The following is an 11,123-nucleotide window of genomic DNA, read 5'->3' as shown; positions in this document are numbered from 1 at the left end:
AAAATGATTTTGTTGCAAATATAATGAGAGAATACTTCGTGATACACTTTGGTTCACTCAGATTCGAAATGGAATGTATAAATTCTATGTTATATACAGAATGGAAAGGGTATAGAGAAATACAGAATGAAATAGAAGTAAACAAGGGGATGGATGAAGGATATTTACTAATTTTGTAAAAAAAAAATCCCTCTACTTTTTGACAGGAGAGTGACATATTTTGGTTGTTAATTTAGTAATATATTATAGTTGTATTTTTATATTAACTTTATTGTTAATCTAATTTTACTTGCAATTAGAGAATACGATGTTACATCATTTCATTATCAAATTTGTAATTAGGCATTCTTGACGACATATGAAAGAGATACAGTAGGTATAAGAATAACACATATAGAATGTGTTTAGAATTGATATAGGCGAAAAAGGTAGGGGTGGAAAAGGTACCTGCAGGAAAGGGTAAGGGTACATCATTCTACTATTCTTACGCATAGGTGGGGCGAGTAGTTGAGAAGTTTAAGCATGGTGGGGTAGGATCAGGTAGGGCAAGAACCCGCTCCACTCCCAACCCTGTACGTAGTTGATTCGTTTTGTACCTGTTGAGTTAGGAAGTATCGAAAAATTGGTAAATACAATTTCTTATAATTTCTTGTACCATTTTATTTTGTTCTCCTTCAGTACACGGGATAATTAATCAAATCAAGTAATTAATATACATAATTAGCCTAACTAGTTTGGTTTACGAAATTAAAAAAAATAAATTAAAAAAATACTACCTGAATATGAAAAGAAATAACTTAAAAAATACAACCTAAATAAATTAATGTAAATGATAATAAATTGTGTGATATTTAAATATGCAATCACAACAATTAGTTGATATAATTAATGTATCATAGTGAATTATATTTAATGATTTAAAAAAATAAATTCGGAAAAACTATCAAAAGCATATCATATCAGTTCAATTGTTAAAGGCAGAAAACCGATTTTATATAATAGAATAGATACAATATTTGTAAACCTCGTAAAATTAGTAAATAATTAATCAATAAATTAAATTTTAATAAAGAAAATTAGAAATGTAAATTTTATATTAAAATAAGAAAGAACTCATTAAAATAAGAATTTTGACGCTAATTTCAAAGAATTTGACCTAAGATTTGACCAAACGGGCCGAACTAATCGAACCGGATCCAAGTGGGCCAAGCCCATAACCAAAACCCACATACATGCTAAACATACATGCTAAACATTCAGCCTCCTTTCCTATTTCATTTCAATTCACGGTGAGAGAGGGAGCAAGAAACACAAACCCTTTGTTCACTATTCACTCCAACATTCAATTTTCCGTAACTTTCAATCCAGAACTCCAATTGACGAGTCGTTTACAATCATACGTTCGTCTCGAAGTTCTCTTCAATTCTATTTAAACAAAGTGGTAAGTCTCTCTCCAATTCATGCCCATTTCGCTATGCCCTTTTTCTACATGAAATTTGTTTGGATTTTGAGAGATTTTGAATTTTTGATGATTTTAGTGGTTTAAGTACAATCTAACATTGGATAATTGTTGGATTATACTCCAATCATCAATGAGTTAGGTAAGAAAATTCTAAACCCTTGTGGTTTGTCCAGTTTTGTATACCCTTGTGCTAATTTAGTGAAGTGTATGAATTGCATTGAAATTATGTTAAATTGGAGTTTGAATTGGTGAATTGGAGCTCTTGGAATAAACCCTTGGTGGCTGGAGCCATTGAAGTTGATTGGGAATTTTGAAACTTGAATTCTTGGTGTTTTTGAGCTTAGGGAGGAACCGGCCAAGATATGGTTTAGGTTTCTCGTATTTAATATATAATATTCTGTGAAAACTTAGGCTAGATGAGTTGGAGAAGAATGAAATTAAAGGATGATATGATTCTATATATTTATATATTGAGTAAGTGGGTGAGATGTTGTTTATGTAAAATAAGAAATTTAGGTTGAAATTGTGTAATGAGGAATTTGGTGCTGTGTTGGTGTGCTTTGGTATGTTGGTGAGCTGAATGCTGGTATGGAGGCTTGGTTTGAGATTGGTTTTTAATGAAAATTGAAGTTTGAAGGTTTTTGTGAAATACTAATTTTTAGCCGAATTTCAGCGAGTCATAACTTGGGTTCTGGACCCCCAAATTATTTTAAATCTGTTTTAAATGAAAATTTGGTCCGTGAAGTTTACGCCGTTTGAAGAACGGATGAAAAATTTTTTAAAACATAAAAGTTATGTGTGTCAGAAGTTAGGAGTGCAAAGCTAAAAATTTTGCAGCATTCAGCATTTTTGCTGTTCTGCATAACTTGCGTACGCGACCACTGCACGTGTAAGACCAGAACCTTTGAAAAGTCTTATTATGATCAAGTCTCAAATCATATGGTTATTTATAGCCTTAATTTCAGAAATTATTTTATTAAAGGTAATTAAGGCAAGTTTTGATTTATTGGATTTGAGATGAGTTATGATTATTATCCAATTTTATAATTATTGGATTATTTTCTATATTTAAAGTATAAAGTTGATAGTTGTGAAATAATAAGAATTTCTATATGATTTGGATTGAATAATTAATAATTTAAATATTAATACTGCTATTTTGGAAAATAGAGAAATTAATTATATTATTTCTAATTTTTAGATTTGGGCATTTTATTGAAAATAATTTGTGAAAGTGATGAACAAATAGTATTTTCTATAGATAATTAGTGTTGGATTTAATTGAGTTTCAATCATTATATTATTCCCAATTTTATGTAAAATTACCAATTTATCCCTGACGCTAATTTTCAAAATAAAGAAACCCTAGCCCAGTAACCCGTTACCATGACCCGGTTCTCTTCTCACTCACCCAGCAGTAGCTCACATGATTTCTTTCTTTCCTCCTTCTATGCGAACAAGAAACAGAAGCAGGAAATGAACTTGAGGGAGAAGGAAAAAAGGGGGTTCGCTGGCGTGAAGGGGGAGGGAAGCTCACCGTGCAGCCATCGCCCTCACCGCGTTGCGCCGCTGCGGCAGTCCACGCGTCCTTGTCATCGCCAGGGGAAAGCTAGCGCCGCCAGTGTCACGCTGCCGGGCCTCCTCGTCGATCTGCCCGTCGCCGTTGGAGGCGCGAGCCGTGGACGCCGCTGAGGGAGAAGACACGAGGTTGGTGGAGCCGCACCCAGTTCCAGTCGCGCCGCTGTCTCTGCGCTGTCGCAGAGCAGATCTGAGACGAGGGAGAGGACCGCGATGGGGGGAAAGAGTCACGCCACCCAGTCGCCGGTCTGCACGCCGCCGTGTGCTGTCGCCGTCACCTCGGACTGCTGCTGCCATTGAGCTTCGAGGAGAAAGAAGGAGGTTGTGGGGAGGATGAGATGCGATGGTGGTGGTTGTTCTGCCACCCCACTGCCCTTGCCGTCAAAAACTACCGCCAAGGCCGCCGCCCTCCTAGCTGCTGCAGTGGTTGCCGCCCGTCGTGTACGGCCGTCGGAGATGTTGTTGTGGCCGTCGGAACCACCCCGAATTACTGCCGTTCACCGCCGCTGATGTCCATTGCAGTTGCTTGCCATTCAGAGTGGCTGCATCGCTGCTTCTGCCGTTCGGCTCACCAGGTGTGGCGCGGTTGTTGCTGGAACTGCCGCCGCAGCTTCTGGCCGTTTCCGCCGCTTGAGACCCTGCTGCTGTCGCCGGAAAATTTTGCCGGTAAGCGCTTTAAGTTTGATTTCAGTTCTTTTGGAATTTCGAGAAGGTTTTGATGCTGCGTGTTTTTTATAGTTGATCCACCGGAGCATCTGGCCGCCGCTGGAGCTGTGTCGGGGCCAGTTCGAAATCGCAGCTGCTTCGTGTTGAAATTTCGGTAAGAAATTATGTTTCGAAAGCCCTCCGTTAGTGTCCCGTACGTGTATTAAAGGCTATACGTTATTAATGTTCCTAGAGTTTAGTAACTGAGGTTGCTTGTTGTAAATTAGAGCTGATTATGCTGCTGCGAATATGTGTGGGGCTGTGCCTTGAAGCTGCCTTTGATTTTGAGTTGAGGCGAAAAGAACTTATGAGGCGCTTGGATTATGGAATTGCGTTTTGAGGTAGGGGCGCTTTCCAAAAACTATGTTTTATGTATTGGAATTATTACATATGGATACTGATGTGAGATATTGTGTATTTGGTGATTGTATCTGCCTTATGTATTATTTGATTGACTCGAATGATTATGGATGTTGGTTTGGCTGAATTGTTGTGCGGCTTTGTGAATTGTAATGTTTGAAGTTGATTCTTTAAAGATTTGAAATCTAAGTTTAATCCGTTGAGGATTGATTTGATTTGAGTTAATATTTTGATGATTTGAGAAGTCGAATGCACTTTTGAATTCAGCCTGGTTTACTTTAATTGACTTGGTTTTGGACAAATTATTTATTTCTGAACCGATTCTTTTAAGCTTTGGAAATGAGTTAAATCAGTTGATATTGAGTTGATTTTGAAATGGTTTCCTTGAGATATGCCACTGAGGCGACTGTTGGATTTAGCTTGCTTTTGAATTGATTTCTGGTTTTGAGCTGTTGAAAAGGAATGAGAAATGGTTTAGTTGGGACCCGAACCGGGTGGCAAAAGTCCAAGTTTTAGGGGAGGTGCTGCCGAAATTTCTACAAAATCCTACTCTTGTTTGTAAAGTTATTTAAAAAGGGTTGGATTTGAGAAATTGTATTATTTGATTTATTAAGAGAATATTTATGTTTTCAAGCTTAATTTATTTAATGAACTTTATGTGTTGAGTTCGGCTTATTTAGAAATGAACTATTTGTACAGTTTGAATCACTGAAGGAAAGAATGATGCTCTAATGTTGATTTCAATATAAAAAAGAGTTTTTAGTGATTTTTAAAGGAACCTAGACTTTTGATTGAGTAATCAAGTTTGAGGCATTTTGGAAGAGTTGGAAAAATGGGTTCCAAAAAGAAATCTGAAAGCGGTTTGATTCAAATGAACCGGTTCCGTTTCAAATGAGTTAATTTTTGGACCGGGTTGGAACTTGTGATTTTGTATGGTTCGGTTTCATAATAAATTCAGTTTTATTTACTTGAACCGAGAATCTATGATTTTAAGAGTTTCAATGAATTTTAAGGAATTGATGTAAGATGACCTTCCCTAAAGACTTGAGACTCTGCCGAGAAACTTTTGTTATAAAATCCATTGTTGGATGGGTGATTTTGAATACTTTGAAATAAATCCTTAACTTGCCATGGTTTTGGAAGTTTTGGAAAGAGAATGCCGAGAGTGACTTTGTTTTAAAAACGGAACTCACTTTGAGTAAATTTGGCTTATGAGCCTGAGATGATTTGAGAAATGAGATCTTTAAAGCCAAGGTTGAAAAGAGTTGAAATTTGATTTCAAAGTGAAATGGCTTGAGAAAAATGAGTTATGGCTTAAATGCCGATTTTATGAATTTGATGATGTTGAATGGTGGAATTACTGTTTTGTTATGGGCCGGAATGGCTGTGTATGATTATGAATATTGGCTGGTTCTGGATTGAACCGTGAGCCGGAATGGCTGTGTGATATTGATTTATGGCTGATTGCCGAATGAGTTGTGGGCCGTATGGCTGATTATGAATTATGAATTTAAGCCGAAGGGCTGTATTTATTGATAAATTGGTTGGTTCTGGATTGAACCGTGAGTCGGATGGCTGAGATGGATGGTGATCCATGGTTGAGTACGAATGCATGTATGCAATTGAATGAATTGTGAATTTAAGCCGGATGGCTGAGATGAATGTTGTATGCGAGTATGCTTGTGTTTTCTCTCTGGTCGTAAGGGTGACAGGGCACCGATACCCTCTAATGGCGACAGGGTGCATATACCCTCTAATGGCGACAGGGCGCATATACCCTCTAATGGCGACATGGTGCATATACCCTCTAACGGCGACAGGGCGCAGATACCCTCTAATGATAATAATGCGCAACAGAGAGACTGTGTCCGGGTTAGCTACCGGACACGTCGGGTTGGCTTGGTAACCGACAGATGATATCATTAGCCACTAGGGACAGGCATGCATCATATGCATCTATGTGACATTGTTTGGGTGTGCATATTGTACTTGGTTTGCCTTTGTGATTAACTGCTAATTGTTCTACTTGCTGTAACTGTTTGTTTGTGCTTAAACTTCCTATCTGTGTTTGCAATTGGGACTCTGTTGGATCGTGGTGATTTTGTTGATGGTTGGATTGTTTAGGCCTAGGGCCGTGGTTAAAATGATATGGACCGATGGTTGGTTTCGGTTTTTTGTTTCTGATTTGGAAAAGTATGAAAGGCTATTTTGGTTCAACATAGATAAACCGTTTTGAAAGGCTTTTGAGCTTTTGAGAATTGAATGGTTCCTCTTCTAGAAAAGGCTTCCGACTTTACTTTTATTGAAAACCGTTGTTTTTGAAAAGAGGCATAAGATGGTTATTAATCACTGGTACGGTTTATCTTTATGTATCCTATTACAGTAATTCCCAAAAACCCTCTACTGAGAACCCCTTCGAGGATGATGTTCTCACCCCTTACATTTTTCCCCTTTCAGGATATGGGCACAGAAGTTACGAAGAATTTATTTAGTTATTGTTGTGATGCTCTGTATTCCCTTAGTTATTATTTATTGCACCCTTGCCTTTATCTTGATATATTCTGTAAGAGGGATAGGAATTGTATTGGGTAATGTTTGTAATATTAATTATATATATGTATGTATCTATATATGGATGTACTCTTTATGAGTTTCTGTAAGTTGTATGGTATGTATGGATGTACGTTGTATAGTAAAAGTATTTTTGGGAGCGGTTTTACGGTTTAAAGTTTTAAACAGGCTCATATTTTATTATTAAATAGTATAAGTGTCGTTGTAATGTCCGAGCTATCAGGGTAGCGCAGCCGGAAACGTGAGCTTTGGTAGTTAGGGTGTTACAGCACGCGACACGACCTACCTATTCGAGTTGGGTATCTCGCGTACGCGAGCAGAGTGCTTGCATACGCGAGCATAGAGAATTGTACGTCCACGCGTATGCGTGACCTTTCAGTAAATGCACTCCTACACGTATGCGTGACCCATGCGTACTATATATATATATATATATATATATATATATATATATATATATATATATATATATATATATGAATTATGAAACTAGCTAAAGAAAAGAATGAATGTTGCATCTGAGTACTCTTTCTCGAAAGTGCGACCCCAGGAGATGGTGGAAGGTGAGGATCCCCTTCTTTGTTCCTCCTGGTATTGTAAAATCGCCCCCAACAAGATGGTAGGAGGTTAGGATCCCCTTCTTTGTTCGCCCCACTTGCTCCGGGTTAAGATGAGTTATGTATAAAAGTGCAATTATATGATGGGTAAGTAATAAATGATTATGAAATGTTAATGAATGAATATGAAATGATTATCTGAGATACGAGTTTTCCTGGGTAAAGTACCGTGGCTTGCCACCACGTGTTCCAAGTTGAGACTCGATACTCTGTTGACCCTACATCGTAAGGGTGACCGGACACGTATAAATTCTCGGGAATGGTAACCCCCAGTGAGTAAAGTTCTATATATGAATGTATGAATTATGAATAAAAAGAGAAAAAGCTATGCATAGACTCATGGAGATGCGCAACGAGGGACAGTCCAGGGTTTAGCAGCTAGACTTGTCGGGTTGGCTTGATAACCGACGGATGAGACTCATCAGCCATAGGACAGGCATGCATCATATGGATATTGCTTGAATTGCTTGCTCATGCATTAATTGGGTTTGCCTAAGTGATTATTATATGCTATTTGTTATATTTGTTATCTGTATTACTTGTATTCTACCTGTGATTATCATTGTTTGCTTGTTTGTCTTTGCAACTTCATCGTAGATGAAAGAATGGAGGAAAGACAGAGAGAGTTAGGGCTCTAGCTAAGTTTTAGTTAGATTTAAGGAATTGGTTTAGTTTAGAAAGCCTTAGAGAACCAGCCTGACTCGTGGATTCTGTTTTAGTTCTTTAAGGTTTATAATATGAGTGTCGGCGTTCTAGGATTGCCTTTGGCATTCCCAAGACCTTATATCTTATGTGCGTGGCACCTTTACCATGCTGAGAACCTCTGGTTCTCACCCCATACTATATTGTTGTTTTTTAGATGCAGGTCGAGAGGCACCTTGGTAGCCATCTGGAGATTCTGTAGCGAAGTTGTTTTCATTTTGGGGTTTCCTTTGTTCTTTTGATATATGTATATATATAGATCTCCTCTTATATACTTATTTATTTTGCTCCTCCTAGAGGATTATGGAGAACTAGGGTTTTATTTATGTATTTTGGATTCTGGAATATGTATATATATATGTAAATATTCTCCGACCAACTTTGGCTTCGCAGGTTGAGTTAGGTGCTTGATATTTTGTACTTTTAACCCTATACTCTTGTCTTTTGTATATATGTGTTAGTGAACTTTAGATTTCTTCAGACGCAAATAATCCATATTTCTGAGTGTTGCGCTTTTTATTTTTGCGATTTTGCTTTACCCATTCTTCAAGGCTCCAAGTATAGTACCTTCCTTCGATTATTATACATATTTATATTTTATTTTTAGAGGTCATAGCGCCTCGCCGCCTCTGTTTTACATCCTAGGTGTAAAGCTCTGTGTGGTAGGGTGTTACAACGTTGGTTTATATCCAATTTATTTTTAAACAATGAAACTTAGTTTTAACTGTAATTGGAGAGAACTCTTTAGTTTTTTTGCGGCAATATTTGTTTTCAATTGCAATGATTATATTTTGGGTGATAACAAGGTTAAATAATAAAACTGTGGCACTTACGTCAAAAACCAAAATCGTTAAGCAAAAACTCTAAACGCAAAATCATCTACACAACTGTCACGGAGGTAGGATCTGTAGACCCTACGGTGAGGGCAAGGCGGACTACCATTCCTAACCCTAATAAACCCTATGGCCCTAACCCTAGATCATATACTGATGGAATTTTGTCCGGGTTTACGACTTAAGGTTTACGATTCGGGGTTTAGGGTTGAGTGATTAAGGTTTAGGGATCAGGGTATAAGGAATCGGATTTAGGGTTTTAGGGTAAGTTGTATTTTATTTGGTGATAAACTAGTAATAATTTATAAAAGTCTAAATTAATGTCATTGTTTCATTTAAAAATTTTGGGAAGAAAAATGTAATGATAAAAATATATCTATAAGAAATTAACAAGAATAACAAAAAAAAATTTTACAAATAAGTTGTGTCTCTTATTAATATCCCTACGTCATTCTATCAGATTTTATAATTTTACTAAATTCAAGGTTTCGAATCTTAAAAGCCATATACTCTGTTAACATTGTCGAAAGCAGTCCTCACAATTTTTTGGACCTTAACATTATTCGCTGTAATTCTATTGTCGTCCCCTATTATACCAAAATCATTTTTTCGACATACATAAATCCATAATTTAATACAACAGGTTATGATTTAGGGATAAGGGCATAAAGTTTATTGTACGATTTCTTACTCATGGTTTGAGGTTTAGAATTTAGGATTTAGAGTATTGAGCATGAAAGTTTAGGGTGTTAAGGTTTAAAGTATTTAGCACGAAACTTTTTATGTACTTAACACATTAATAATATGAAAACAAGGGTCGCGTTATGGTACAGAACCACATTTATAGAGAGAGAATACAGAATTTCTTGTGTGATTGGAGTTCTGACACGTCCATACCACTCTCTCTCTTTCTCTACTAGTAGTTGTTTTTATTCTTAACTAGTGTATGTTTCCGTACCTTATACGGGATAATACATAAAATTATATTAAAAATTTTATTAAAAATTAAATAATATATATAGTAATTATTATTATAAATATTTTATAAAGTTATAATTAAAATCAAATTCTCAAAATTTTTAATATTAAAATATTAAAAATAATTAATATTTATCTTAATCAATTTGAGTTTGTTAAGTGATCATCTCACTCGTCTGCTTATACAACTCTTAGGAGTTAGAATCTCGCCTTATGTATATAGCAATCTATTGGCTAGCGATAAATTCTTAATAAAAGGAGTATCAATACATGGTTAGACTTGGCAGGAGTTTTCGAATATGCAGGTACCCGACCTGTCCATACCCGAATGAAAAGGGTAATAACTTGACCCGAGTCGGGGCAGATTTTGCTCAAGACAGGTATCGTCGGGTTTAGGGTGTACCCGCCCCGATTATATACATATAAACACTTTTTAGGAATTAGGATTTGCCTCACATCACACATAATTCATAGCTTCAGTCTATACTTTATAGCCATGCAAGATAAACTCAATCATCCTCACCTAAAATCTTCTTCTTCTCGACTTCTTCACAAAAAAACCGCATAACTCCTGTCATGTTGTTGTTGAGTCCATCGCCGCTTACCTATTCACAACTCCCATCTTCCTTCACAGTCAGAGACGGACCCACGTTTAATATAGAGGAGGCATTTGCCCCCACAAATTTTTTTTTAAAAAATTAATACTTATATACATATATACCACTTATTATATTATATTTGTCTCAAAATAAAATATAAATAGTTCTTTTGTATTTTATGTTAAAAAATATTTTGTTAAACTTAACACATAATAATAATTATATTGTTAAATTTGATTTAGTATGAAAAATAAATAAATACACTAAAAAATTAGTGATAATTAATTATATTATATTAGTTAATTAATTAATAATTAAATTAAAACTTAGTTTTCTAATTAAATACAACTTAAATTATTAGTGATTTTTTAAAAATTGTTTAAGATAAAAAAATATATTATCTATGTATTAATATATTGTAATTATTTTGGTTAAAAAAATTATTTATACCATAAAAATTATAATAAGTAGATTTGACAATTAAGTAAAATAATTGTTTAAAAATATATATAAAAAATAATATTTAATCTTGTTAAAAATAAAAAAGGTCCTTATAAATATTTTTTTGTTATTTTAAATATTATATTATGCATATGAAATTATATTTTTATTATTTTAAATATTATAATAATGATTGTGTGTATATTCTAGTTCTTATCAATATGTATTAGATAGTTCTAATTTTAAAATTTGAATATATCTAAACCAATTTAGATTG

At 35.3% G+C, this 11,123-nt stretch overlaps 1 protein-coding gene across 2 annotated transcripts; it reads left to right on the top strand.

The window, feature by feature from the left end:
* The first annotated feature begins 2,821 nt into the window (after nt 1–2,821).
* On the top strand, nt 2,822–8,393 carry LOC112790877 (uncharacterized). 2 transcript variants are annotated; one of them, XM_025833478.3, is made up of 4 exons: nt 2,822–3,706; nt 3,779–3,860; nt 3,973–4,086; nt 8,153–8,393. In XM_025833478.3, exons 1-3 carry the CDS (start codon nt 3,379–3,381, stop codon nt 4,013–4,015), a joined length of 453 nt encoding a protein of 150 aa, XP_025689263.1. In that variant the 5' UTR covers nt 2,822–3,378; the 3' UTR covers nt 4,016–4,086; nt 8,153–8,393. The 2 variants fall into 2 exon arrangements, with proteins under 2 accessions (XP_025689263.1, XP_025689264.1); XM_025833479.3 differs by lacking the exon at nt 8,153–8,393 and adding an exon at nt 6,563–6,833.
* Nucleotides 8,394–11,123: the final 2,730 nt, after the last annotated feature.

Source organism: Arachis hypogaea, chromosome 3 (assembly GCF_003086295.3).
Source record: "Arachis hypogaea cultivar Tifrunner chromosome 3, arahy.Tifrunner.gnm2.J5K5, whole genome shotgun sequence".
Lineage (NCBI taxonomy): Eukaryota > Viridiplantae > Streptophyta > Magnoliopsida > Fabales > Fabaceae > Arachis > Arachis hypogaea.
Note: the sequence above shows the minus strand (reverse complement) of the source record. Positions and strands in the feature narration are given on the sequence as shown.